The following is a 25,689-nucleotide window of genomic DNA, read 5'->3' as shown; positions in this document are numbered from 1 at the left end:
GCGAGATCGACGCCGACGACGAGATCGACGAGTTCGACGGCTTCGACGACTCCGGGCCCGTCGCCGACGACCCACTCATGAACCGTCGGTATGAGGACGACATTGCATACTACGAGCACAAGCTCGGAATCAAGCATAAGAAGAAGGGCAAGCGCAAAGCCGCCGACTCGGACGACGACTTCAACTTTGACTTCCTCGACTCGACCGACAGCGAGGCCGAGGCGCCGAAGAAGGCTAAGAGTGAGGTCAAGGCACCAAAGAAAGGCAAGGCCCCCGGCAAGGCTCCAGCGGTCAGCTCAGACGACGACGAAGATGACGAAGATGACGAAGATGACGACGAAGACGTCGGCTTTGACGACGACGACGACGACGATGACGACGTCGACGAAGACGACGACGACGAACGTGGTGGCGACGATGACGACAACGACGACGACCAGAGCGCCAGCGACGAGGAGCCTGAGGAAACGCCTCGTGTCAAAGAGAATCCGTATGTGCCACCTACGACCGCGCCCGTCGGCAAATACATCCCGCCGTCGCTCCGCAAAAAGATGCTCGAGGCGTCGTCCGAGTCCGAAGAAGTCACCCGGCTGCGCAGACAATGCCAGGGTCTGCTCAACCGCCTGTCCGAGGCCAACATCGGCTCGATAGTGGACGATCTCGTCAAGATTTACGCACACAATCCCCGCCAGACGGTCTCTGAGGTCCTGGCCCGGCTGATCATCGACTCGACCGCCGGCCGCGCCACGCTGCTCGAGGGCTTCGTGATTGTGCACGCTGCGCTCGTTGCCGCGCTGTTCCGTCGAGTCGGCCTCGACTTTGGCGCATACTTTGTGCAGACGCTGGTTCTCGAGTTTGACAAGTTCTACGCCAGCCCCGACCGCGGCAAGGAGTGTGCCAACCTGATGGTCTTGCTCAGTCAGCTGTACACGTTCCAGGTGGTCGCGTGCGGTCTGATCTATGACTTCATTCGGCTGTTCCTCAAGGAGATCACCGAGCTGCACACGGAACTGCTGCTGCGCCTGATCCAGAGTAAGTGTGGCCGCCGACCGTTCTGACAACAGACTGCGGCACTCAGCTCCGCCACGACGACCCGTCGTCGCTCAAGGACATCATTCTGCAGCTGCAGGAGGCTTCACAGAAGCTGCCGACGACAGCGGTCAAGTAAGCTGTCGACAAGACCGTGCTGACCGCAGCCCCCGCACCAAGTTCCTGATCGAGACCGTGACCTCGCTGCGCAACAACCGGCTGACGACGTCGAGCACGGCAACTGAGTCCATCACGCGCATGCGCAAGTATCTCGGCAACATCGTCAAGACAGCGGACGCCATGCGCGTGACGCTCGACGACATCCACAACGTCGAGACTCGCGGCCGGTGGTGGCTCGTCGGCGCCGCGTGGGCCGGCTCCGGCAACAAGACGCTCGACGGCGACGAGCCCGACGCCGACGCGTCGGCCATGACCGAGCTGCTCGACACGGCCGAGCCCGACTGGCTGGCTCTGGCGCGCGAGCAGCGCATGAACACCACCGTCCGCAGCGCCGTCTTTGTGGCGATCATGGGCGCCGAGGACTACGTCGACGCGTGCGGCCGGCTGATGAAGCTCAAGCTGCGGCGCGTGCAGGAGCGCGAGATCGCCCGCGTGCTGCTCCACTGCTGCGGCAGCGAGAAAACGTTCAACCCGTACTACGCGTTCGTCGCCGGCACGCTCTGCAAGCAGCACTCGATCAAGATGACGTTCCAGTTCGCGCTGTGGGACCTGTTCAAGGAGCTCGACCACGGCCTCGCAGACGGATCCGACAGCGAGTCCGACGGCGACGGCGGCGAGTTCGACGAGCGCTTCCACGGCAGGGCTGGCGCCACGGCTGAGCCCACGCGTGCGGCTAACCTGGCGCGATTCTACGCGATGCTCGTGGCCGAGGGCCACCTCGGCCTGGCCGTGCTCAAGAACGTTAACTTCCTGACGACCGCGGCCGACATGAACCTGTGGCTGGCCCGGTTCTTCCGGGCACTGGTGGCGCGCGTGTGCGGCAAGCACAAGAAGGACCGCGACCCGTTCGAGCGCGACCACGACCTGGCGCAGCTCGTGGTCCGGGCCAAGGCCAGCTACGTGCTGCTCAAGGGCATCGAGTTCTTCCTCAAGAGCCGGCTACGCGACATCGCCGTGCCCGAGAACAAGGCCAAGAAGGGCGACGAGCGCGGCGCCAAGCGGCTCGCACGCGAGACGGCCGACCTGGACGCCGCCGTCGACGTCCTGTGCGACACCATCGACAAGGTCGCACGGCCAGAATAATGCACGTCATCTGACCTTAACCCGCCCGTCCGCCGGGTCGGCACCGAGCCGGAGCAATGGCGTCGCGCCGATAGAGCTGACCGGACGCGAGCCGGCCGCGAGCGGCTGCCCGCCTAGCCGTAGATCGGGCGTGAAGCGCCGCGGGCCAACCGCATCGGGTGACCGGCAGCGGCCGGACCGACTGTAGTCCGGGGAGCCCCTGAATGCGCGGGTCGGGTCGCGGGGTACGGGTCGGCCGTGGCTCGGAGCTTCCCCAGATGGGATCCGCGCGCGGCGGCCCGGCTCGGCAGCCGCCACACACCGCCACGCCGCGTGGCGCACCGCCACATCCCGCCGCCGCGCTCCCGCCGCGCGCCTCCGCGGCGGCGCCATACGACCCACCGGCGCCTTGTTGCGCCGCCCCGTCGCCGCGGGTACCCGTGGACACCGCCGGGTACCACCGCCCACCGCCCGTGCCCGCCCCCGGCTACACAGTTCCCCCGGCCGCGCCGTGCCCGTCACCAGACCACCACCGCCCGCTGCGCCGCGCCTGCCCGGACCCGGCTCTCGGGCGCACATCCGCGTCGGCCCGCGGGCTGGGACCCGTGCAGGCTTCCGCTCCGACCCACGTTGTCCCAGCGTGCGCTTGTTGAGTGAGTGTCGTAGTCCCAGCAGCCACCTCGAAAAATGCGGCGTGGCGATTGGCGGATGCGGGCTTCCGACAGCGAAGCGCACCCATCCAAAATTTTCTAAAACTACCGCATGATTGAAAATCCTCAGGATATATCCCCCATATTCTTCCTTCGCAACGAGTTTTTTACTCAATCCATCGCCCCTCTCCCCCCACCCTAATCTTTCAGAGATTACAGAGTTCTATCCGAAATGCTGAAGTCATTTTCGTCCGTGTCGTCGCGATCGGCGTTCGTTCGTGCTTCGTCTGTGAAGCGTGTTGCCGGCCCGGTGTACGCCATGGCCGGCGGCCAGTTCCAGTTCCGCCGCGGAATGGCGTCTGAGAGTAAGTGGGGCGCACGGGGCCCGGGCGGCGAAGGCGGCCCGGGTCCGGGCGGTCCGGGCAGCCCGGGCCGCGGCGCACGGACAGAGTGCTGACGATACAGGCGAGCTCGACCTGGTGGTCATTGGCGCTGGCCCTGGAGGGTAGGTTATCCGGCGCGGGCCCGGGCGGACGAATTGGCTTGGCCGACGGCCGTCCGGGCGCGTGCACAGCGGGCCGATCTAACGAGACAGCTACGTCGCCGCCATCAAGGCCGCCCAGCTGGGCCTGAAGGTATGTGGCCGCCGCAATTGCCCGCTGACCGCAGACCGCGTGCATTGACAAGCGTGGCCCGCCCGGCGGAACGTGCCTCAACGTCGGCTGCATCCCGTCCAAGGCGCTGCTCAACAACTCGCACCTGTACCACCAGATCCAGCACGACACCAAGAAGCGCGGCATCGACGTCGGCGACGTGGCCATCAACCTGCCGCAGTTCATGAAGGCCAAGGACGACGCCGTGACCGGCCTGACCAAGGGTATCGAGATGCTGTTCAAGCAGAACAAGGTCGACTACTACAAGGGCACCGGCAAGTTCCTCTCGGCCAACGAGATCGAGGTGACCGGCAACGAGGGCGAGCCGTCGGCCGTGCTCAAGGCCAAGAACATCATCATCGCGACCGGCTCGGAGGCCACGCCGTTCCCCGGCCTGGAGATCGACGAGAAGAAGATTGTGACTTCGACGGGCGCGATTGCCCTTCAGGAGATCCCCAAGAAGATGGTCATCATCGGCGGAGGTATCATCGGACTGGAGCTGGGATCCGTCTGGTCGCGTCTCGGCTCGGAGGTGACGGTCGTGGAGTACCAGAACGCGGTCGGCGCCGGCATGGACGCCGAGATCTCGAAGATGATCCAGCGGTCGCTGGCCAAGCAGGGCCTGAAGTTCAAGCTGAGCACCAAGGTGCTCGGTGCCGAGATCACCGGTGAGACCGTCGCCGTCAAGGTCGACGCGGCCAAGGGCGGCAAGGAGGAGACGCTCGACGCCGACGTGGTCCTGGTCGCCATCGGCCGCCGCCCGTTCACCGAGGGCCTCGGCCTGGAGAACATCGATATCGACGTGGACGAGCGCGGCCGCCTGGTGATCGACAGCGAGTACCGCACCAAGTACCCGCACATCCGCGTCATCGGCGACGTGACCTTCGGCGCCATGCTGGCCCACAAGGCCGAGGAGGAGGGCATCGCCGCGGTCGAGTACATCCAAGCCGGCCACGGCCACGTCAACTACGGCGCGATCCCGTCGGTCATGTACTCGCACCCCGAGGTCGCCTGGGTCGGCCTGACCGAGGAGCAGGTCAAGGCCACCGGCAAGCCCTACTCCGTCGGCAAGTTCCCCTTCGCGGCGAACTCGCGCGCCAAGACCAACCTCGACACCGAGGGCTGGGTCAAGATGATCGCCGACAAGGAGACCGACCGCATCCTGGGCATCCACATCATGGGCCCCAACGCTGGCGAGATGATCGCTGAGGGCGTGCTCGCCATCGAGTACGGCGCGTCGTCGGAGGACATCGCGCGCACTTCGCACGCCCACCCGACCCTGTCCGAGGCCTTCAAGGAGGCCGCCATGGCCACGCACTCCAAGGCCATCCACTTCTAAGCGCCGGCGCGGGGCCGGCCGGTACACCCGGCTGGGCGGCCGAGCTCAAAAGTGTAGATTATGTTGTGCCGTCGGCACGGCCCGGGCTGCCCTTGGCCTTGCCGGCGGCGGGCCGCGCTGCGGCCATGAGCGCACCGTTACCTAATTCATTTAATTATACACATAATTCACAAGTGGGAGATAAGACAAACAACATATGGTACACACGGCCGGCCGGCTAGTACGTGCCGTAGACCGAGTCCAGCTGGTTCTCGTCGGCCGGGCCGGCGCCCATTACGTCCGCGCCCGAGGCCGGCATGTGGTACTGTACGAAGGCGTCGCCGGCGTCGTCCACGTCGTCGCTGGCGCCGACGTGGTAGTGGTTGAGCTCGTCGACACCGTCGACGACTGGCTCGAACTCGTCTGAGTCGTCCGGGAGGTCGTCCTGCATCGTGTGAGCAGCGGCCAGCGCGTCCGGGCGTACCTGGTGGTCCGGCCGCACGGCGGCGGCCGGCGCGCGCGCGCTGCCGAGCGGCGCCGCGTACGCGGCCGGCGGTGCCGCGGCGGACGACGCCCGGCGCTTGGCCGCGCCGTTGGCCACGCCCGAGCCGGTCGCCTCCTCGCGGGGGACGATGTCGATGAGGAAGTCAAACATGTCGGACTTCTGGAGCGCAGACGCAATGTCTGACCGCTGCAGCGTCCGGCGCTTGTTTTCCTCGGCGTGAATCCACGCGCGCATGGTCAGCTCAGTGATGAAGATGTCGCAGCCCTTGGCGAACAGAATAGGCGCTTCGGCCGAGATCATCTTGACGTCCTCGTCGGCCTTCATCACTTTCTTGATGCGCGCCAGCGGCAGCTGGTGGATCTTGAACTCGTGCTCGTCGCGCTCGATCGAATTGATGGTCTCCTGCCAGTAGGACATCATAATGCTGCGGTAGTGCCCGGCCAGGCCCTGGGCGACGTTTGTGAACGCGCCGCCGACGAACGTCGGCGCGGGCGCGTTGCCGGACGCCACCACCGCGGACGCCGCGCCGTAGTGGCCGCCGGACTCGAGGACGCTGTCGTATTGCACCTGGTTGTTCTGCATCCTGGCCACGCGGAACGGGGCTGCTGGGATCCGTTGGGGACACCTGTGCGCTGAGACTGTGCGCGAGCTGCGGGAACGCTGAGGGCGCGGGGACGGAGTCGAGGGCTGCTGCTTGCGGGCGATAGCTGCGTTTCCGTGCGCTTTTTGACAAATTTTCGGCGGTGGCCGCACACGATGCCCGGGTAACGCCGTCACGTGGGTCCGGGTACCGTCGACCTTCGACGCCGTGCGCGGCGCGTGGCTGGGATGGGCGACCCGGCCGGGCTGCGCCACGCGCGGGCGGCACCTTGCCGTCTCGGGCGCGCGCGACGTGCGTTGGCGCGCGCCGCCCCGCGGCGCAGGGGCGGCGACTACCCGACAGTCACGTGCGCCGACAGCGGCTACGTCACGTGAGGAGGTACAGGTCACGTGCGGGCGGCATCCTCCGCACGTGACGTGGCCGCCCAACCCTACCTACCTCCCGCTGCTTGACCCGTCTTTAAAGCGCAAAATTTTTCTTCCGCTCCCCAGTGATCCATGCGTACCCGCCAGGCCACCCGCGAGGAGGACGATCTCGAGGACGTCGACATCGACGCCCTCCTGGGCGAGGCCGCTGGCCGGCTCGCCGAAGCCGCCAAGCCCGCCGACGGCTTCTGGCGCAACCTGCCCAAGCTGGACGCTGCGCTGCCGGCGCCGACGCTGGTCAAGCGCGACGGCACCGTCGTGGCGACCACGGCGCCGCCCGCCGCCGCCGCCGTCGTGCCGCGGCCCGTCGTCGACCCGGTCCAGGTCCGCAAGGCCGAACGCGAGGTAAGTCGTTGTCGCGGCGCCGTCGAGATGATGAGAACTCCAAATTTGATGGCCGTGGATCTACCGTCCGCGGCCGCTACATGAAAGCTTTGTTTTGTCATAGTTACCCTGATCGACACGGCCGCTCGCGCGTCCCGAGCATGCTGACCCGCATAGAAAGCCGAGAGCACGGCCGGTGCCAAGTGGTTCGACATGCCCAAGACCGAGGTGACGCCGCAGATCAAGCGCGACCTGCAGCTGCTCAAGCTCCGCAACGTGCTCGACCCCAAGCGCCACTACCGCCGCGAGGACAAGGCCATGCCCGAGTTCTTCCAGCCGGGCACCATCGTCGAGGGCGCCACCGAGTTCTTCTCGGCCCGGCTGTCCAAGAAGGAGCGCAAGCAGACGCTGGCCGAGGAGATCCTGGCCGACAGCAAGGCCAAGGCGTACTTCAAGCGCAAGTACGCCGAGATCCAAAAGGCAAAGACGTCGGGCGGCCGCAACCACGCGCGCCGGATGCACAAGCAGCGCAGCCGCCGGTAGTCATCTTGCATCCGCGCATCGAGCTCTGGCTCTGCGCGGCCGCGGCGCGCGCCGGTCGCTCGCACGCTCCATTTCTATGTACATACACCAATGCGCTGGCCTACTCGGCCAGCATTTTCTTGAACACCCGGCCCCAGGTCTCGTCCGACTCGGTCTCGAGCCCGATCGTGCCCAGGCGCCATGCAAACGGGTCGCCCTCGGCCGTCGTGATCGGCGGAATGTGGCTCTTCCGTCGCTCGGCGATCTCGACGATCTTGAACACGCACTCGGCCACCTGGCTCTCCATCGACCGCTTGACGCGCGCCCGCTCGCTCTCGGTTCGCGGCGAGACCACGCTGAGGTTGATGACCCATTTTTCCCAGCACGAGGCGTCGCCGTCGTCGTCGTCGTCCGCGTTGACCGCGGCTGCGACCTTGCTGAACCACGAGCCGCCGCGGCGGGCCTTGGCAGCCGCCGCCGCCGTCGCCGACATCGTGTGGAACGACGCAAACATGGTCGCGCTCTTGGGCGTCTGCGGCGACAGGTAAAGCGACGTCAGCGGCGGCGCCGGGATCTCGACCGCGTCGCCGGCCGTCACGCTCACGTAGTCGGCGTCCCACTCGTCGTGCGCGCGGCCGCGCGTGGCCGACGGACTGCGCGCAAACGAGCCCGCCGACCCTGCCGACCCCGCCGACCCCGCCGACCCCGCCGAGCCGACGACCGCCGCGTGCGCCGACCCGGCCGACGACGAGTACGTCTGGGCCGGCGACGGCGCCCGGCGCACGGCCGTCGGCGACGTCGCCAGCCCCGCGCCCGCCGAGCCCACAAACGTCGGCGGCACGCGCGTCGACGGCAGCGACGATGTGAACGCGGTCGTCGGGTTCGTGAACCCATACGCCGGCGGCGACGACGAGTACGACGACGCCGGCGATGCCTGCGACGGCTCGCTCAACTGCCCCGAGTCCGCCATCGTGTACCGCGTGCGCCGCACGGCCTGGTGCTGCTGTCCAGGCGGGCCGGCGGGCGGCGACGCCGTATCAAGCGCCGCTATCAGCTGCGCTATCTGGGCCTCTATCTCGGCATCTAGCGCGGCATTGTCGGCGCACGGGTACGAGATATCGAGGATCTCGCGCGCCGGGATCAGTGGCCGCACGCACGTGAACAGCCGGTGGAAGAAGATCGTGGAGAAGATGGCCTTGAGGATGTCCTTGAGCAGCACTCGGTCGAGGACCAGGTTGAGCGTGATCACAAACATACGGCCGGAAGCGCTGGTGGTTAGCGGTGGTCGGGAAAACGGCGCCGGTGCCGGCGCCGGCTCACCTGCTGCGGTTGGGGTTCAGTGCCGGTCTGGATGGAGGCCGCTGTGGACGATGACGATTCGCTTCCAGCTGGTTGGGACTTTGCCTGGTTACCCGGAACATCACGAGATCGCGCGCGTGGCGTCGGCGGTGGGCGCGGTGGTGGCGCGTGCACGGTGGCGCATGCGGCGGCGCGGTGCGCTGGCGGCGCGTACGCTGCGCCACGGCGCTCGCGGTGCGCTGGCCCGCCAGCATGTGAGTCATGTCGCAGCGGGCAGGGTCTCGGCCGCGGCCGTGGACTCGCGAACGGGCAGCCGCGGCAGCAGCGGCTCGTATCGCGCGCCACAGCCCGCTGGGCGGCAGCGCCACGGGCCGCACGGCCAGCAGCACGGGGCTGCATAGACCACTAGCCTCCCCCCTCCCCCGCCCCGCCACGTTCAGCCACTCAACAGCTCATCAATTCAGTCTACCAAACACAAAATTTTGCCCGTCGACTGGTTCGACTCCATGTACTCGTGCGCCTTGTCGACCTGGTGCCACGAAAACACCTTATCGACCGGGTTCTTGAACTTGCCCGACTGCAGGTGCGGCCACACGGCCCGCGTGAACGTGTCCTTCAGCCGGATCTGGTACTCGAGCGGCCGCGCCCGCAGGGTCGAGCCCTCGATCCGCAGCCGCTTGTACAGCAGCGGCCCCAGCTGGACGCCGTAGACCTCGCGACCCGACATCAGGGACAGCATGACGATGCGACCCTCGACCGCAGCAACGTCGATGTTGCGCGTGAAGTAGTCTTTGCCCACAAAATCGACCACGACGTCTACGCCACGCCCGTTCGTGGCCGCCTTGATCACATCCGCAAAGTCCTCGGTCCGGTAGCAGATGCCCGTGACCTTGGCGCCGACGCTCTTGCCGAGAGACTGGACGAACTGGACCTTCTCGGGCGAGCCAACGGTCGCAAAGATCTCGTCCGCGTACAGGCTGGCGATCTGGATCAGCGCAATGCCGACGCCAGACGCGCCCGCGTGCACCAGCACGCTCTGCGGCCGCTTCTCCTCGACGCCGGCGATCATGTGCAGCGCCTGCGTGGCTGTGAACCAAGTCTCGGGAACACCGGCGATGTCGTCGAAGCTGACGGCCGAGTCGGCGTACTTGGCCAGCAGGAACCGCGAGACGGTCACGTACTCGGCGTAGGCGCCGCCCACGACGAGGCCAAACACCTTGTCTCCCTCCTCGAGATGGTCGCCATGGCAGTGCTTCTTGGGCCCGAACCGGACGACCGTGCCCGCGAACTCGACGCCGAGCGTGGCCGGCGCACCCGGCGGCAGCGGGTACTGGCCCTGCCGCTGCATGATGTCCATGCGGTTGAGTCCGAACGCGTGCACGCGCACGACGGCCTCGTCCTCGCCGGGGTCGCGCGGCTCGGCCGCGTGTTCGTTGACGTAGAGCGCCGACGCCGGCGTCCCTATCTCGGCCTTGACTTTGAGATCGACCGCGCGCATCTGCGTCAGCTCTGGCCACCGCGGCCGTACCTTTGTATTGTCTCCGGGGTCTGCTGGTCTGTCGCTGGATTCGCTGAGATCTGGGTTCGCTGAGATCTCCTGGCTGAGCGGAGTCGCTGGGATTAATCAGCAGATCTGCATCGGGAAGCTCTGCCTCTGAACTCTACGCTCGATCTACGTGCCGGCGACTGGCGACGGCAATTGCATAGGGGCTTGATAAGAATGCTAGGATTGCTGCCATCTGGCGCGACAATTGCCGCGCCGCTAATATACATGCTGGACGCGGGCGGCCAGTGCTGGTCCGGACCGGCGGCGGACCTGCGGACCGGCGGCGGACTCGGCGGACCGGCGGCGGACAAGGCGGACCTGGACCGGCGGACCCGCGGATCCGCGGACCCGCAGGCATAGGCACGCGGACCCGGGACCAGCGCCGGACCCGCCGCGCTGTGCGAGCCCTCTGCGCGCCTGCGGCTCGGGCTCGCCGCCGCCCGCCTACCGCCGGCTCTGGCGCGAGCTGCGGCGCGGGGCGGCGCTCTTGCGCGTCGTCGTGCCCGTCAGCGAGCTCTTGGATTTTTTCCGGCTCACGCTCGGCGAGCTCTCGTCCTTGTCGCTGTCGTCCTCGTCCTCGTCGTCCGCCCGGCGCTTGCGCGCGCGGCTGGCGGCCGGCTTGCGGCTGCGCGGCGCCGGCCGGCGACGGTCGGGGGTCTCTTCCTTGTCGTCGTCGGCCACGCTGTCGTCGTCGCTGTGCTGTGACCCGGCCGTGTTGCTCTGGTCAAACGGCAAGTCGATCTGGGCCGGGGACGTGTCGCGGCTGCCCGAGGCCTGGGCATGCTCGAGCATGATCTCGCCGTACTCGCCCCACGGCAGGTAGAACTCGCTGAAGAGCTGGGGCGAGTCGGCGTCGCCGCGCTCCTTGATCTGGAGCTCCTCGTCGGGAACGACCTTTTTGGGCCGGCCGACGCGGCGGCGCTCGTCGGCGGCAGGCGTGCCGTCGTCGTCATCGCCGTCGTCATCGTCATCGCCGTCATCGTCCTCGTCGTCGTCCTCCGAGTCGCGCTCGGACAGCTCGTCGAGTCGCTCGAGGTTGTAGAGGCCCTCGAGCTTGGTCCAGATGTCCTGGGGAGAGAGGTAGACGGCGTCCGGCAGCGATGGCGAGTTGACCATCTGGTGGATCGCGAGCATGGCGAAATGCTTGACCGGGCCGACCGGCTTGCACCGGCACAGCGCCTTGAACAGCGCGGTCTCCTGGTCGACCGGCCACTTGTCGACAGCGACCATTTTGGGGACGGAGGGGAGCGCGCGTCGATCTTGCGCCGCACGAAGGGTTACCCGGCGCAGTGCTTACCCGGCGCCCGCGTTACCCGCCCGCCGTGCGGCGCGCACGGCCGGCCCGGCGCTGCGGCTGCCGGGTAACGCGGGCGCGCGGCCCGGACCCGGTCCGGACTCGGGCTACCCCGCGCCCAACACGGCCCGCGCTAGCCGGCACAAGCGTCACGCGGCGGCCCCGGCGCTCTGACGTCCCAATCCAGCGGCGGGACCTGGCGGCCTCTCCCGGACCGACTACCCCACATGACTGTCCTGTAGCGCCTCGGCAGATCGCCGACTCGTCGCCGGCGGCGACCGTGGCAGCGCCGACCGTGTATATATTTCGCCTCGGCCGGGCTGCCCGTGCTGCCCGTGCTATATTTCGGCGCGGGGTTCCTCCCAAGCTTCTTGTTTACCGTGTGATCCGCCCTTGTTCGAGTCCGCTCGCCCACGTCCGACCCCATGTTTTCCTCCAAGCTGCGAGCTCTCAACGTAAGTGCCCGCTGCCGGCTGCTCTGACGCCAGATGACCCGCGCCTCCAAGTCCTCCGTCCGGGCGATGTCCGCCGCGTCGTCGACCGCGACCGCGCCGGCCGGCACGCCGCCGATGCTCAAGTACCAGGCCTCGCTGCCGGCGCTGCCGGTGCCGACGCTCGAGCAGACGCTGCCACGGTACATCCAGTCGCTGCGGCCGCTGCTGAGCGCCGACGAGATGGCCCGGTCCGAGTCCGCCGTGCGCGAGTTCCTCGCCGGCGATGCCCAGAAGCTCCAGGACCGGCTGCTCCAGCGCGCCGGCCAGCCCGGGATGAAGAACTGGCTGGCCGAGTGGTGGAACGAGGCCGCGTACATGGCGTACCGCGACCCGGTCGTGCCCTACGTCAGCTACTTCTACGCGCACGAAGACGACCGGTCGGCCGCGACCGGCCCGAAGCGCGCCGCCAAGATCGTCTCGGCGGCGCTCCAGTTCAAGGCCGAGGTTGACGCCGGCACGCTCGAGCCCGAGTACCTCGGCAAGAACAAGCTGGCGATGTGCATGGACAGCTACAAGTGGATGTTCAACGCGTGCCGCGTGCCGGCCGCCGGCAAGGACCATTCGGACAAGTTTCCCGAGGCCGAGAACGCGTACCTGGTCGTGATCCGCAAGAACAAGTTCTTCAAGGTGCCGCACGAGGTCGACGGGCAGCGGCTGTCGACCGCGCAGCTCGAGCAGGTCTTCGACAAGGTCGTGGCCGCCGCCGGCACCGCCAAGGGCCCGCCCGTCGGCGCCCTCACCGCCGAGAACCGCGACACGTGGGCGGCCGTCTACACCGAGCTCGAGCCGGCCAACCGCGACACGATCCGCGCCATCCAGGCCTCGTCCTTCGTCGTCTGCCTCGACGACTCGACGCCGTCCACGCTCGAGGAGCGCGCCCACAACTTCTGGCACGGCGACGGCCAGAACCGGTGGTACGACAAGCCGTGCCAGTTCATCATCTGCGACAACGGCGTGTCTGGCTTCATGGGCGAGCACTCGATGATGGACGGCACGCCGACGTGCCGGCTCAACGACTACGTCTGCACGGTGCTGGCCAAGAACACGCTGGCCAAGACGCCGGACGCGCCCGGCGGCGTGCCCGAGCCGGTGGCGCTCGACTTTTCGCTCTCGGAAAAGGTCTCGCAGGCGCTGCCGGCTGCCCAGGCGTACTTTGCCTCGGAGATCGGCAAGCACGAGCTCGCCGTGCTGCGCTACACGCGCTACGGCAAGAACCAGATCAAGAAGTTCCGGTGCTCGCCCGACAGCTTCGCGCAGATGGTCATCCAGCTCGGATACTACAAGCTCTTTGGCCAGTGCCGGCCCACGTACGAGAGCGCGTCCACGCGGCAGTTCCAGCTCGGGCGCACCGAGACGTGCCGGACGGTGTCGAGCGTGGTGGTGGCGTACGTCAAGGCGTTCGAGGACCCCCAAGCGTCGACCAAGGCCAAGATCGAGGCGTTCCGCAAGGCGCTCGCCGGTCACGGCGAGTACATCGGCGCGGCCACGAACGCGCTCGGCGTCGACCGCCACATGTTCGGCCTCAAGAAACTGATCCAGCCGGGCGAGCCCGTGCCGGCGATCTTCACCGACCCCGCGTTTGCGTACTCGAGCTCGTGGTACCTGTCGACGTCGCAGCTCTCGTCTGAGTACTTCAACGGCTACGGGTGGTCTCAGGTCATCGACGACGGCTTTGGCGTCGCGTACATGGTCAACGGCGACTGGCTCAACTTCAACGTCGTGTCCAAGAAGCAGGGCAGCGCGCGCCTGGCCGAGTGCATGCGCCAGGCCGCCGACGACCTTGCGGACGTGCTCAGCACCGAGCTCGAGATCAAGGCCAAGCTGTAGATCGTATGTAATGAATGGATTCGTCTACCGCACGTAGCATGCTATCTTACACAAACCGCACCGCCTTCTTTTTGGGGCCCTCGTCCGCCGCGGGCTTCTTGCTCTTGCGCACGCGCTTGAGCTCGTCCATCTTGTCGCGGACCTTGTCGCGCTTGGCCTGCTCCTTGGCCTCCATCTCCTTGAGCCGGGCCTCGCGCACCTGCTCGAGCATCTTGACGCGCTCGACCTTGGTCGCCAGCTTGCCCTCGTTGGTCGCCGTGACCGACGTCAGCAGCCGCTCCATGGCAGCGTGGTCCGCAAAGACCTTGCCCTTCTTGCCGCGCGTGCGCACGAGCCCGGCCGGCTTGAGCGCCGTGTTGAGCTCCGGGACGCCCAGCTCCTTGGCCGAGTACGTCCGGCCGGGCTTGTTGCGGGGGTTGGACGTCTTGGCGATGATCCCGAGCGCCGTGTGCGTCTTCTTCTTGCGCTGCGCGGTCTTGGTGACCTTGGACGCCGATTTGGGCGCCGCCGACGCCAGCGGGAGCGCGGCTGACGCCACGTTGCGCGACTTGGCGTCTGTCTGCGGCTTGCCGAGCACCATCGGCTTCTTCTTGGACGTCCGCAGCGGCTTTGCCGACCGCTTCTGGGGCTTGCGTCCGGCCATGGCGAGTATTGATCTGGCTGTGAAAATTTCTGCGCCGCTCGGGTTGGGAGTTTCGCGCGCCGGGTAAGGCCGTGCGCCGAGGGCCGGGTAACCACACCGCCGCCTCTAGCCGCGCCCGCCGCGCCGCACGCCCCCATGGCGCTCCAGCACCTTCTCGCCGGCCCCGTTCCGGACGACCGCGTCCGGGTCGTGCTCGTCCGGCACGGCCAGACCCAGCACAACGTCGACCGGATCGTGCAGGGCCAGATGGACACCGCGCTGAACGCCGAGGGCCGGCGCCAGGCCAGGCTAGCTTCCCGGGCGCTCGAGGCTTACGTGCCCGACCTCGTCGTCAGCTCGGACCTCTCGCGGTGCACGCAGACGCGCGACTTGGTCCTGACAGACGCCCAGCGCGCGCACGCTGTGCTGCTTCTCGACCCGCTCTGGCGCGAGCGCGGCTGGGGCGCTGCCGAGGGCCTGCACATCAACGCCATGCGCGGCGACGCCGCCTACGGCGAGGAGCGCCACGACGAATTCTGGGAGCGCACGCACCGCGCGTGGCTGGCGACTGTGGCGGCCGCAGCCAAGCGTGGCGCGCGCCGCGTCCTCGTCGTCTCCCACGGCGGCACCATCCACGGCACCGTCGGCAAGCTCGCCCTCGACGGGTTCGCGCTGCCCGACGCCAAGACGCTGGCCACGAGCACCAAGCGCCACTTCCGCAGCCTGCCCGTCAACACGTCCGTCACAGTCGTCGACACGGCCGCGGACGGCCGCGCCGGTGCCATCCTCGTGTACAACAACCACGACCACCTCGTCGGGCCAGCCGGGCCCGCTGATGGCGTCTAGCCAATGTGATAGTCCCTATCGGCCGCAGCCGTATAATGTGATTAAGTCCCTGCCCTCGGGCAACTAATGTACATCCGTTGTTCTGCGAGCCCGGCTCACAGAATTCCCAGCAGCGCGTCCGACTCGTCGCCGGCGTCGCCGCCAGCGTAGTAATAGTACGTGCGGTGCGCGACCACCTTCAGGTGGTTCGGAAAGTACGTGTAAACGCCGGTGAAGAGCATCGCCAGGAGCAGGAAGAAGAAGGCGTCTGCGGTCAGTGGCGCCACCGGCCCTACTTACTCAGCACAATCCGCTCGCCGCGCGTGAGCATGTACAGCGGCAGCGTGACGTAGTACTTGTACTTGAGCTGCTTCAGGAGTCCCATAGCCATTGTTGCGGTGTAGCGTGCGAGCTGGAGGATAGCTGGGGGCGATGTGCAAATTTATCGGGCCCGCCCATGTGCCGGGTAATTTCCCCTTTCGGAGTCAAAACACGCGCGCGGAAGCACACACGACACGGTCGCACCCAGGTACGTACGGCGGCGAGGGCTGGAAGCGGGACGCTCGGCGGTGCTTTGCGCGGAGCCTCTGGGGAGAGGCGCTGTGCGGGTGCGTGGTGCTGTGCGGACGGCAGCGACCGCCGCGGACGTCGCGCCGCCTGACCTACTCCTACCAAACAACTCTGACACCCAGGCCCCAACAACACCGTCGGACACCCGTGTGGACCAATCACGACTGCGAGGAGGGGCATCTCGCTGCTCAGGAGTACGGGCCGTGCGCGAACTGCCGTTCCGGTCTGCTGTAGCACGAATCAAACATCTATCAAGCACGCCGCGTTTTCAGGGTCTCGACGATCCCCCGGTCAGCTCACGCTTCCACAGCTGCCACACGCTGTCTGGCTCCTTGACGTTAGCTGCATTGCCTGCACGTCATGGATCGCCGACAACGCGTCGACGAGGCACTCAACGGCCTGTTGGACGGTCTCGAGACCGGCATCACCAAGAGCCACTCGCTCGACCTGATATCGACCCTGACAACCCATGTACCCTCGGAAGGGCTCACCGCGGATGCGCTCGAAAAGGCTGTGCGGGTCTTGACGACTCCGTCGCGTCTGCGGGTCTCGGTACTCGTCCAGATCATCAAGGTCCTGCTACCGACCACACGCGTTACGCGTCAGCTAGTCATTCGCATCGTGGGTTCGCTCGGCTCTGGACGCGGCCGCGTCGACATGCCCGTCCAGGTCCGTCTGCTGCGCTGGCTGGTCTGCGTGTATCCCATGGTCGACCGGGCCGCTCTCGAGAGCGTCTACGGCATCCTGTTCAGTTTTCTCGGCTTTGAGACTCTCAGGTATTACCTGTCGAGACTGTACTGACCTAGACCTTGGATCTGCCACCTTCTCTTCCTGACGACCAGCCGTCGCGACGTCAAGCCGTGGCGGGTGCAGTACGTGCTCGATCTGCAGAACCGGAACCAGGAATCAAAGCACCTGGCCGGCTTGCTCGCGCTCTACAAGGAGTACTACCCGGACCTGGTGTACACCCCGTTTCTGCGGGTGTCTGCGTCGCTCTTCAAGCACCCCGACCCTGCGTTTCTAGCCCTGGTCACGCATCTGCAGCAGGTCGCCGGCAAGACCGTCAGCGCGTACCCGCAGCGCGAGGTCAGCACCAAGCGCCGACGACTGCTGCCGCAGGCTGGTGGCACCGAAAGCAGCTCAGCCGTCAGCACGACCGACGTGGTGTCGCTGTCGGTGCTGGCACGTACAATCGAGCGCATCGAGTTGCCCGCCCAGATGGGCTGCGCGCTCCGCGGCGAGCGAATGCTGTACCAGGTACTCGTTCTGCGACCGTCGGCTGACGCGTGGGTGCGACTGGATACATTTCTGGCGTGTGCGCTGCGCGACGCGCTCGCGATCGACCGCGAGGCCGCTCAGGACCAGGTCCGGGCCACCAGCAACGCCGACAGCGCACTCGGCGTGCTGCTCACGCAGTCACTCGACCTGGCCTCGTACTGTCGCGAGCTCATGGTGTCAGCCCAGGACTTTTTGGCAGCCGAGTTCCTGCCAAATTGGGACGGCATCGTTTACCGCAACACTGTGCTCAAGCTGGTGGCGCTGGCGCCGCCGCAGGCGTGGGACTCGCTGCGGGGTCTGATCGAGCCGCTAGTCAACCTGGCGTTCCAGAAGGACGCCGCTGGCGCCAGATCCGAAATCAATCCGGCGTTCTGCGGAGCCCTCTTCAGCACAGTCGAGTCTCTGCTGCGCAACTGGGACAGTGTGCCGTCCGAGGACGCCCGCAGCAGCCAGATCGCGCCGACGGCCGCGACCATGCTCAACTTACTCGCGACCAGCGGCGTTGCGGCCGCCGGCGTGCGTTCGACCGCCGCCGTATACGTGCTGGGTCTCTACCGATTTCTGGCCACAGCCCGACTGCACACGACGTTTGCCATGATCCACCTGCCGCCGCCCGGCGTCATCACCTCGGCAATCTTCTCGCTCGATCCGGTCCTGCTGTCCCTGGTCTGCGCCGTCATCGCGCGCTACAAGCCCATATTCACGTCGCACCCGGCCTCGTCGCGTAACGTGTCGGTCTACAACGGCTACGTCATGGATACTTGTAACCTGCTTTGGCGCCACCGCGCTTTCAATTCGAGCGACAAGGGCAGTACCGGCTACGGCATCGACGCCGGACTGATCGATCGCATCCGTCGCGAGATCACGACCGGCTACACGGACATGTCCATCATGGTCAACTTCAACGCCATGTTTGGCATCACCGAGGGCGCGCTTTTTGCGCCCATCGCTCTCGAGACCCTGCGCGCGATCGAGCGCACGGCTATGGGCCTCGAGCGCATCCACAGCGGCCCCATCACATCGACGTCGTTGAACGAAAACGCCAAGGCCGGGGGCGTCCAGCTGACATTCGCAGACTTCCGCCTGCGGCTGCTTGAGGAGCTCAAGAAGCACGGCTATGGAGGCGTGTGTGAGCTGCTCTACGCGTCCATGACATCACTTCTCGGCAAAACGGCGGCTGCCGGCTCGCGGTCGTGATGCGCGACGGGGTGTTTTTTGGAATTGGGACATATTTTAGTTTAATGTATTTTTTATGATGACAATAATGTACACTTTACGTTCTATGCAAACAAAACACCAGACTCCTTTCTATAAGAGCTTTGCAGCTCCTTTCGTTACTCATTAGATGTGGCCCGCCGCTGGCTGCCAATGCGTGTCTGTGGCAGCGCTCACAGAACCTTCTCGAGCTCGGATCTCTGGGCCTCGGTGAGCGAGCTGGGGAAACGGACCTTGATGATGATCTCGAGGTCGCCCTTGGTACCGGGCGACTTGCTGATGGGCATGCCCTGGCCGGGGTAGCGGATGACATGGCCCGGCTGGATCGGCTGCTTGTTCTCAATCTTGAGCTTGCGGCCGTCGATTGTGCTGACAACCTTGGAGAAGCCGAGCAGGGCCTCTTTGAGGGTGAGCTCGAGCTCCATGCTTAGGTTGTTGCCGTCGCGCTTGAACACCGGGTGCGGCTTCTCCTCGATGACAAAGACGACGTCCTGGTGGCGGCCGTTGGGCTGGATGTCGCCCTCGCCGGCGTACGTCAGCTTGGTGCCGGCCTTCCAGCCGGGCTTGACGGTGATCGATAGAATCTTCTCCTCGGTGCCGCCTGCGCGCCGACGGTTGATCTTCATCTTCTTGGTGACGCCCTTTGCAAGGTCCTCGAGGCTAAGCTGGAGCTTGACCGTGTAGACAGGATTCTCGCCACGGGGCGATTCCATGTCGGGCATGCCACCCGGCATGCCGCCGGGCATGCCGCCCATGCCGCCAAACGGGTGGCCGTTGGTACTGAAGCGCGCGCCGCCGCCGCCGCCGGGGCCGCGACCGCCGCCGCCAAAGAGGCCAGCAAGGTCGGGATCGTTGCCAAAGGACGAGAAAAAGACGTTGAACGGGTCGTTGGGCGTGAAGCCGCTGAAGCCGCCGCCACCAGGCCCGCCGGTCGAGAAGCGGAACGTCTTGGCGCCGCCAGGGCCGCCCTGCTGGAAGCCGCTGAAGCCGCCGGGGAAGCCGCCCATGCCCTCGGGCATGCCGCCGGGACCGCCGGGACCGCCGGACGCGTCCTGCGGAATGCCACCGTGCAGCACAAAATCGAGACCGTACTGGTCGTACATGGTGCGCTTGTCGCCGTCGGACAAGATCTCGTAGGCCTGCGAGACCTCCTTGAACTTCTCGGCCGCAGAAGGGTCGTCACCGGCCTTGTCGGGGTGGTACTTGAGCGCGGCCTTGCGGTAGCCCTTCTTGATTTCGGCGTCCGAGGCGGTCGGCGACACCCCCAGCAGATCGTATAGCTTTGTTTCTTTAACCATGTTGGTAATTATTACTCAGTGAATGTGGTGTGTAATCCAGTATATTGGAGAGTGAAGTGGTCTTGTTTATAGCCAGATCGCACGCTGATATACCATATATTCGCGTATGTTCTATGATCGACGGGCTGTTTCTGGGAGCAAAATATAAGGCGGAGGCCGAAGGCGGCTATCACCCGATTAGGGCTTGATGACTCTCGAGTCTTCGCGAATGTTCTCCGCGAGTTAGGGTTTAGTATGGGTGTTGAATGTGCTGACGTCAGGCCGGGCAGATATGACATAACAAAACGCTCTATATTATGTAATCACAACAGCGAACCGCGCCGCGCGGGCCGCTGCTGGCTCTGGCGAGCCGCACACGGGCGGGCAGGGTGCGGCCAACGGCGCGCGCCTGGCGCCCGGACCGCCTGCGCTCGTTGCGACGTCCGCGCTTGATAGTCGTCCGACCTTGACGCCGCGTCTCTCGCCGGCGATCCACACACGCAATTGACCAGGCAGCTGCCGGCAGTTACCGGCAGCCGCGGCGGCTTCCGCCAGCCCGAGTAACCCGTACTGCCGGCTCTGTTTACTTCTAGTGCACGAACATACACGCTAGGATGTTCCTGAAACGCAAAACTTAAAACGGTATAAGCACCTGACCAGTAGCAGGATCATATGCCCGGATCTGGCCGCAAGGAATGTCAGACGACACGACCCGCATGCGCGTGCATTAGCGCACAGGCGAGTGCAGAATCTACAAGGCGCAGCACGCTGAAACACCCGCGCGCAATGGGCAGCCGCAGCGCGTGCGGCGCGTTCGTTCAGTCTAGTAAACAATTCCTTTCCCTGTTAATACATGTTCCGGTGTGTGTGTGTGTGGTGCTAGTTCGCGTCGGCCATCTCGACGTCGCGGCCAGGCACTGGCGCCGCAAAGTCGGTCTCGAGGAAACCGCCCTGCTCGGCGATCCAAGCCATCCACTCGTCGATCCAGCAGCGGACCATCCACCAAGCGCCGAACGCCGACCCGCCGTTCAGCGTGATCTCGCGTAGCGCCGCCGTCAGCACGCCGTTCATGTAGAGCAGGAACATGCGTGCCGACAGGTGCGGAAAGTACGACGGTAGCGCGACTAGGTACTCGGCCCAGCGGTCTATAATGCCTTCGGCAGTCGGGCCAGCTTCCGCGTCGTCGCCGACGTAGGCCGCGTGCAGGCCCACGATCGGCGAGGGGGCGTGCGAGGGTGTGGCGCTCTCGGTCGTGCGGGCCGTGACCGGCGTCGGGGTCGTGGGCAGGCCAATCTCGCTTCGGTCGGTCTCGGTGGCCTGGGACTCGTCAGCGCCAGCGGGGCTGGTCGGCGTGTCGGTGGGCGTGGCGGCGCTGGTACGGTCTGCGCGCTTGTGGGGCGTCTCGCGGCCCGCGTTTGCCGCGCGCTTTGGCTTGGCCGCGCTCCGCGGCGTTGTCTTGGCCGAGTCGGTCTCGGCGCTCTTGTCGTCCTTGCGCGGCGTCCGCGGCACGCCGCGACCTCGTGGCGAAACGGCCGGCGCGATCGTCGTAGTCAGGAGCTTGACAACGTCCTGCTCCAGGATCTGGAGCACGCGCAAGCTGCCGCAGGGCGCCTCGCGCAATACAATGCTCTTGCTGTCGACGTAGCGCACCCAGTCCGAGCACATCAGGTCGCGGTCGGCCGGCTGGGCCAGGATCTTGGCGGCCGCGTTGGCGGTCTCGTTGACGCGGAGCAGGCGGCCGAGCAAGTTCGAGAACGCGGTCGCAGGCTTGATTTTGACGCGCACAAACTCGTCCGGCAGCGGCTTGAACGCGGTGGCGATCGACTGCGGCAGCGTCAGCGACAGAGACCGTAGCGCCGCCAGCACGTTCGACGGCACGACCTGCAGCGCCAGCGGCGAGACCATGCGGATCATCATTTTGTACATTATCCAGTCGCACTGTTGGATCCATTGCAAGATCGAGGGTATCTTGAGCAGGCGCTTGGTGGGCGCCGTGAGTGCGCCGTGGAAGGTCGTGAGCGTGTTGAGGAACTGCTTGAGCTGCATGTAGCGCACGGCGCCCAGGAGCGTCGCGCAGTGCGTTTTGCAGACACCCGTCAGGATCTCGACCGAATCCGAGTCCGTGCCAGCCGGGACGTACGGGGTGATATCCGGGAGGTCGATGTTGTCGAACGAGGGCGCCATGTCGAGCGGCGACGACGACTGCCCGAACTGGAGCTTGGGCACGTAGAGGTCGCTCAGCGAGTCTATGTAGGCGCGGGCGTCGCTCTCGATGGCGAGCTCCTCGGCCTCGGTGTGCTCGGCGACGCGGACGTCGCGGGCAGGCAGCGGCGACGGCTCGAGTGCCACCGGCGGCTTCTGGTCGCGCAGGAGGTCGAGGTCGCGGTAGTCGGACCGGTCGTCGATCGACTCGGGCTCGGCCGTGCTGTGGGTGGTGCCGTGCGAGTCCTCGCTGCCGAGACCGCCGTGGTCGTTGAGCGCGTACATGTGCGCGTGCTGGCTGCCGTCGAGCAGCTCGGGCAGGCCGCGCGACGACATGACGGCGTCGCCAATGATGTTGATGCCGCAGTAGTGGTACTTGCTCTGGCCGCGCACGCCCAGCCGGCGGGTCTTGATGGTCGGGTAGACGAGCCGGACGAGCTTGCCGATGGCGGCCGGGTTGAGCGGCTTGATGCGGTGGTGCGCGCAGACGCCGACGTAGCGCGCATAGATGCGGTTGCGCGGAATCGCGTTGTCGGGCGACACCTCGCAGGCCTTGCGCAGCCACACGATGCCGAAGATCTGCTTGGCGCGCTCGGACGAGGCCGCCGCGCTCGCCGGCCCGCCCAGCGCGTCCGCGCCCATCAGGTCGCTCGGAATGCCCGCGCTCAGGTTCGAGTCCTCCAGCCGGACCTTCTCGGCCATCTCGTTCAGGCTCAGGCCGACAAACGCCTCGGCGTGCCGGCGCAGCTCCTGCTCACTGTCCTCGGACTGCGCCTTGCGCTTGCGGCTCAGGCGCGGCCCGCCCGACAGGTCCAGCGACGGCGACATGGACCCCATCAGCGAGCCCGAGCCGTCGGGCGTGGCGTCGGCGCCCAGGCCGCCGTCGTACACGGCGTGCGCCGGCGGCGCGTGATGCCCCGCATTGACGTCGACCGGGTTCAGGATGTCCGCGCGGTAGCCGTGTGGCCCCGAGCTCACGGCCGGACCCGTCTCCGCGCCCTCGCGCTCGTTCTCGCTGCCCGCAGCGACCACCAGCGCCAGCGCGCCGGCTTTCTCGTCCGCGCGATCGCCCTTGTCGGCGCCCTTGCCTATCGGCGGCGCGCCCGCGTCCGCCAGCGGGTTGCCGGACAGCGCAGGATCCAGCGCCATTCTCGCGTTCTCCGTCCCCTGCGCGCCTCTGTGCGTGCGTTGGTGCACCTTGCTCGTCGCCCGTGCTCGTCGGGCCCTCACGCACTCGCTCGCGCCTCACCGTCCTCTTCCTGCCTGTCGCGCCGCTGTGTGCGCTGGTCCTCGCGCAGCCCTGCTTCTCCTGGCGGTCAGCCCCTGCTGTGGCTGCGCCATCCGCGCCGGCCGCCGCCGGCCGCCGTCGCCGCCGCGCGCACGCCACGTACCGTCCGCACACCTTCTCGAGCGCTGTATCCGCGAGCGTCGCCGCCAAATCCTCGTGGAGCCACGCGTGTGTGCTTCGCCCTGTTCTGGCCGCTGAAAAAATTCAATCAACCGTGTTTTTTTTGGACGTGTCTGCTGGTTTCCATAGAAACGGCAGTGACACAGATAAGCTAGGGCGGCCGCGCGGTTATGGCATAAGAGGCTAGGGTGCGGCATAGTCACTTCCGGTTATGTCATGGCTGCAAATCACAGCACCAAAACACCAAGAAGTAATGATTTCCACCCTTTTTTCTTTCTTTGGATTGCAATCAACACAGGTATAATATCGGTGTCGCCTCATCTTTTCGATCAATCCATCGTCTCGAGTCATCCATCCAACCCAGTCCACCATTATCTGGCGCGTTTGCAGCAAACAGAGAATCATGTCGTACCAGGATCAGATCTTCAACACGGTGTCCAAGCTCGACAAGGAGCTTGAGAAGTACCCGCTGCTGACCAAGTTTGAGAAGCAGGTGGGCGTGAGCAAGGCCTACGGCGTGCTCGGCGCGGCCGGCTTCTACCTGCTGCTCATCTTCCTCAACTTTGGCGGGTAAGTGCGCGCGTGCGGCGGAGCTGACCCCTAGGATCGGCGAGCTGCTGGCCAACCTTGCGGGCTTCCTGCTGCCGGGCTACTACTCGCTGCAGGCGCTCGAGACGCCGGGCACGGCCGACGACACCCAGTACCTGACGTACTGGGTGGTGTTTGCGTTCTTCTCGGTCATCGAGTTCTGGTCGCGCGCGATCCTCTACTGGATCCCCTTCTACTGGTTCTTCAAGGTCATCTTCGTGCTGTACCTGGGCCTGCCCCAGTTCCACGGCGCCAAGGTCGTGTACAAGTCGGTTGTCAAGCCCGTGTCGGCCAAGATCTTTGCCAAGGTTGGCGCGCAGCCCTCGGTCGCGAGCTCGCTCAAGGAGAAGATCGACACCGCCACCGCGTCGTCGACTGGCGTCCAGATCTAGATCGTGCCGGCACCAGAGGACCTTCCGCGACCAGGGACACCGCCTGTGACGATGTTATGGGTTTTGTTTACTGCTCTTTACGAACTACACGATTTACGGGTTATATAGTATAACATTGTAACAGGAGGAGTACAGGAGTTTGCCCGAATGGATCTTCGCTTGTCACGTTTCTGCGCCGCGCGCCTGTAGCCTGCTGCAGCCGCCGATCTAGTAGTTGCTGTAGACGACCGCGCAGAAGGCCGCGAGCTCGGGCACCTCCGAGATGGCCTGGGTCAGCGCGCACGCGTCGGTGCTTACCTTGAAGTACAGGTTCAGGTCCTGGTCGGCCAGCGCGAGCTGGCCCGCCTGCCGGCCCACGCCGGCGAGGATGCTGGCGAGCTTGGCGCGCCCGGCGGACGCGCTGGCCGTTGGCGACGCGCTCTGGACGGCCGCCGACGCGTCCTGGCCGGCCGCCGACGCGTTCTCGCTGCCGGCCTCCGGACCTGCCGGCACCGGCCGCGCTGGCGGCGGCGGCACCTCCGTGCTCGACGCCGGCACCGTAAAGTAGAAGTCGCGCTGCAGCGCGTCGTCCAGCAGCCCGAACGCGGCCGCGGTCATTCCCGCCAGCGTCCGCCGCGCCTGCGGCGACTCGAGCAGGTCCGCGGTCTCGTCCAGCAGCGCCCGCAGCGCCGGGTCGTCCGCAGCCACGTCCAGGTCGGCGTCGCCCACTGCCGGCACCAGTCGCATGACCACTGCCACGTCGTCCGCGTCCGTCGGCAGCAGAAACTCGGCCGCGTTGCCGACCACGTCCAGGTGGCCGTAAACGGCGCCCAGCGCCGCCGCCAGCTCGTCCGCCTCCAGCTCGGTCCGCGGCTGGATCGTGCCAAACACGTCCCGCACGGCCTCCTCGACGCGCGCGCACAGCCGGTCCACGCCCCAGTTGAGGAACCAGGCCGAGAAGTTGAGGTAGTGCTCCGACACCTTCAGCGTCCGGGCGGCCTGGGCTTCGGCCTGCGGCCCGCCCGCGCCGCCATCCAGCGTCTGCGCCACGCTCTCCACGTACGCTGCCCTGCCCAGCACGTTCAGCTGCAGCCGCGTGAAGAACGTCAGCAGCACGAGTCCGTACGCCAGCGTCACCGTCCGGCACAGCGACTGGATCTTGAGGTCGTCCCACAGCTCCTTCTTGGTCTTCTTGCGTTCGGTCGACTCGAGCAGCGTGTACGTCGACGACGACACCGACTCTGTGTCGGTCGAGGCCGTCGCCGTCACGTTGCGCCGACTCTGCAGATCGCGCGTGGTCTCGTCAACCGGAAACGTCCGCTCCAAATGCTCGCACAGCGCCGGCAGCAGCGCCATGATCGTCAGCTCGGCGTCCGCCTGGTTCTTGGCGAACCGCCTCCGCAGCCTGGGGTCAGTCCGGGCCCTGCCGCGACCTACTTCTCCTTGTTTGTTCGATCCGACACGAGCTGGCCCTGCAGATCGCTGAGCTTCGATTTCAGAAACGAGTACGCCACGTACGACACCGCGACCGCGCCGGTCACGGCGTACAGCTTGCGCCGGTGGCGGCTCACGAAAGAGGTCAGCGACATCGCAGAGACGGTGCG

At 66.3% G+C, this 25,689-nt stretch overlaps 16 protein-coding genes across 16 annotated transcripts; 7 read left to right on the top strand and 9 right to left on the bottom strand.

The window, feature by feature from the left end:
• Positions 1 to 77: 77 nt before the first annotated feature.
• On the top strand, positions 78 to 2,292 carry V1510DRAFT_370902 (uncharacterized protein; the record flags this gene model as incomplete). The annotated part of the gene is made up of 3 exons (XM_066931458.1): positions 78 to 1,032; positions 1,065 to 1,164; positions 1,197 to 2,292. 3 exons carry the CDS (start codon positions 78 to 80, stop codon positions 2,290 to 2,292), a joined length of 2,151 nt encoding a protein of 716 aa, XP_066786472.1.
• A 697-nt stretch (positions 2,293 to 2,989) lies between these two features.
• On the top strand, positions 2,990 to 5,106 carry V1510DRAFT_423981 (uncharacterized protein). Its single transcript, XM_066935026.1, has 4 exons — positions 2,990 to 3,286; positions 3,387 to 3,426; positions 3,517 to 3,556; positions 3,591 to 5,106. The coding sequence occupies exons 1-4, from the start codon at positions 3,154 to 3,156 to the stop codon at positions 4,911 to 4,913; spliced, it is 1,536 nt and encodes a 511-aa protein (XP_066786471.1). The 5' UTR covers positions 2,990 to 3,153; the 3' UTR covers positions 4,914 to 5,106.
• V1510DRAFT_423979 (histone-fold-containing protein) lies at positions 5,046 to 6,115 on the bottom strand. Its single transcript, XM_066935025.1, has one exon. It carries the CDS (start codon positions 5,977 to 5,979, stop codon positions 5,131 to 5,133), a length of 849 nt encoding a protein of 282 aa, XP_066786470.1. The 5' UTR covers positions 5,980 to 6,115; the 3' UTR covers positions 5,046 to 5,130.
• A 354-nt stretch (positions 6,116 to 6,469) lies between these two features.
• On the top strand, positions 6,470 to 7,414 carry V1510DRAFT_423977 (Fcf2 pre-rRNA processing-domain-containing protein). Its single transcript, XM_066935024.1, has 2 exons — positions 6,470 to 6,768; positions 6,925 to 7,414. The coding sequence occupies exons 1-2, from the start codon at positions 6,496 to 6,498 to the stop codon at positions 7,288 to 7,290; spliced, it is 639 nt and encodes a 212-aa protein (XP_066786469.1). The 5' UTR covers positions 6,470 to 6,495; the 3' UTR covers positions 7,291 to 7,414.
• On the bottom strand, positions 7,391 to 8,524 carry V1510DRAFT_370913 (autophagy-related protein; the record flags this gene model as incomplete). Its single annotated transcript, XM_066931459.1, has 2 exons — positions 7,391 to 7,732; positions 8,261 to 8,524. The coding sequence occupies 2 exons, from the start codon at positions 8,522 to 8,524 to the stop codon at positions 7,391 to 7,393; spliced, it is 606 nt and encodes a 201-aa protein (XP_066786468.1).
• A 485-nt stretch (positions 8,525 to 9,009) lies between these two features.
• On the bottom strand, positions 9,010 to 10,295 carry V1510DRAFT_423973 (uncharacterized protein). Its single transcript, XM_066935023.1, has 2 exons — positions 10,097 to 10,295; positions 9,010 to 10,066 (listed from the first exon to the last, which is right to left on the bottom strand). The coding sequence occupies exon 2, from the start codon at positions 10,064 to 10,066 to the stop codon at positions 9,029 to 9,031; it is 1,038 nt and encodes a 345-aa protein (XP_066786467.1). The 5' UTR covers positions 10,097 to 10,295; the 3' UTR covers positions 9,010 to 9,028.
• V1510DRAFT_423971 (uncharacterized protein) lies at positions 10,280 to 11,337 on the bottom strand. Its single transcript, XM_066935022.1, has one exon. It carries the CDS (start codon positions 11,246 to 11,248, stop codon positions 10,559 to 10,561), a length of 690 nt encoding a protein of 229 aa, XP_066786466.1. The 5' UTR covers positions 11,249 to 11,337; the 3' UTR covers positions 10,280 to 10,558.
• Positions 11,338 to 11,625: 288 nt separating this feature from the next.
• On the top strand, positions 11,626 to 13,769 carry V1510DRAFT_423970 (carnitine O-acetyltransferase). The gene is made up of 2 exons (XM_066935021.1): positions 11,626 to 11,863; positions 11,897 to 13,769. The coding sequence occupies exons 1-2, from the start codon at positions 11,834 to 11,836 to the stop codon at positions 13,727 to 13,729; spliced, it is 1,863 nt and encodes a 620-aa protein (XP_066786465.1). The 5' UTR covers positions 11,626 to 11,833; the 3' UTR covers positions 13,730 to 13,769.
• A 6-nt stretch (positions 13,770 to 13,775) lies between these two features.
• V1510DRAFT_405305 (uncharacterized protein) lies at positions 13,776 to 14,372 on the bottom strand (the record flags this gene model as incomplete). Its single annotated transcript, XM_066932330.1, has 1 exon — positions 13,776 to 14,372. One exon carries the CDS (start codon positions 14,370 to 14,372, stop codon positions 13,776 to 13,778), a length of 597 nt encoding a protein of 198 aa, XP_066786464.1.
• Positions 14,373 to 14,519: 147 nt separating this feature from the next.
• V1510DRAFT_423968 (histidine phosphatase superfamily) lies at positions 14,520 to 15,309 on the top strand. The gene has a single exon (XM_066935020.1). The coding sequence runs from the start codon at positions 14,619 to 14,621 to the stop codon at positions 15,195 to 15,197; it is 579 nt and encodes a 192-aa protein (XP_066786463.1). The 5' UTR covers positions 14,520 to 14,618; the 3' UTR covers positions 15,198 to 15,309.
• Positions 15,140 to 15,588, bottom strand: V1510DRAFT_423967 (uncharacterized protein). Its single transcript, XM_066935019.1, has 2 exons — positions 15,477 to 15,588; positions 15,140 to 15,444 (listed from the first exon to the last, which is right to left on the bottom strand). The coding sequence occupies exons 1-2, from the start codon at positions 15,565 to 15,567 to the stop codon at positions 15,293 to 15,295; spliced, it is 243 nt and encodes an 80-aa protein (XP_066786462.1). The 5' UTR covers positions 15,568 to 15,588; the 3' UTR covers positions 15,140 to 15,292.
• A 23-nt stretch (positions 15,589 to 15,611) lies between these two features.
• Positions 15,612 to 18,323, top strand: V1510DRAFT_423963 (Mis6-domain-containing protein). Its single transcript, XM_066935018.1, has 3 exons — positions 15,612 to 15,784; positions 15,869 to 16,522; positions 16,553 to 18,323. The coding sequence occupies exons 2-3, from the start codon at positions 16,107 to 16,109 to the stop codon at positions 18,219 to 18,221; spliced, it is 2,085 nt and encodes a 694-aa protein (XP_066786461.1). The 5' UTR covers positions 15,612 to 15,784; positions 15,869 to 16,106; the 3' UTR covers positions 18,222 to 18,323.
• V1510DRAFT_423961 (uncharacterized protein) lies at positions 18,236 to 19,647 on the bottom strand. Its single transcript, XM_066935017.1, has one exon. It carries the CDS (start codon positions 19,535 to 19,537, stop codon positions 18,413 to 18,415), a length of 1,125 nt encoding a protein of 374 aa, XP_066786460.1. The 5' UTR covers positions 19,538 to 19,647; the 3' UTR covers positions 18,236 to 18,412.
• Positions 19,648 to 20,333: 686 nt separating this feature from the next.
• Positions 20,334 to 23,213, bottom strand: V1510DRAFT_423958 (uncharacterized protein). Its single transcript, XM_066935016.1, has 2 exons — positions 23,110 to 23,213; positions 20,334 to 23,027 (listed from the first exon to the last, which is right to left on the bottom strand). The coding sequence occupies exon 2, from the start codon at positions 22,865 to 22,867 to the stop codon at positions 20,396 to 20,398; it is 2,472 nt and encodes an 823-aa protein (XP_066786459.1). The 5' UTR covers positions 22,868 to 23,027; positions 23,110 to 23,213; the 3' UTR covers positions 20,334 to 20,395.
• Positions 23,214 to 23,382: 169 nt separating this feature from the next.
• Positions 23,383 to 24,275, top strand: V1510DRAFT_423957 (TB2/DP1, HVA22 family-domain-containing protein). Its single transcript, XM_066935015.1, has 2 exons — positions 23,383 to 23,696; positions 23,731 to 24,275. Exons 1-2 carry the CDS (start codon positions 23,530 to 23,532, stop codon positions 24,104 to 24,106), a joined length of 543 nt encoding a protein of 180 aa, XP_066786458.1. The 5' UTR covers positions 23,383 to 23,529; the 3' UTR covers positions 24,107 to 24,275.
• A 38-nt stretch (positions 24,276 to 24,313) lies between these two features.
• V1510DRAFT_405298 (Peroxin-3) lies at positions 24,314 to 25,674 on the bottom strand (the record flags this gene model as incomplete). The annotated part of the gene is made up of 3 exons (XM_066932329.1): positions 24,314 to 24,373; positions 24,404 to 25,490; positions 25,523 to 25,674. 3 exons carry the CDS (start codon positions 25,672 to 25,674, stop codon positions 24,314 to 24,316), a joined length of 1,299 nt encoding a protein of 432 aa, XP_066786457.1.
• Between the last annotated feature and the right edge of the window lie 15 nt (positions 25,675 to 25,689).

Source organism: Dipodascopsis tothii, assembly GCF_038497935.1.
Source record: "Dipodascopsis tothii strain CBS 759.85 unplaced genomic scaffold V1510scaffold_54, whole genome shotgun sequence".
Taxonomy (NCBI): domain Eukaryota; kingdom Fungi; phylum Ascomycota; class Lipomycetes; order Lipomycetales; family Lipomycetaceae; genus Neoaidaea; species Neoaidaea tothii.
This window is presented reverse-complemented; position numbering and strand designations above follow the sequence as displayed.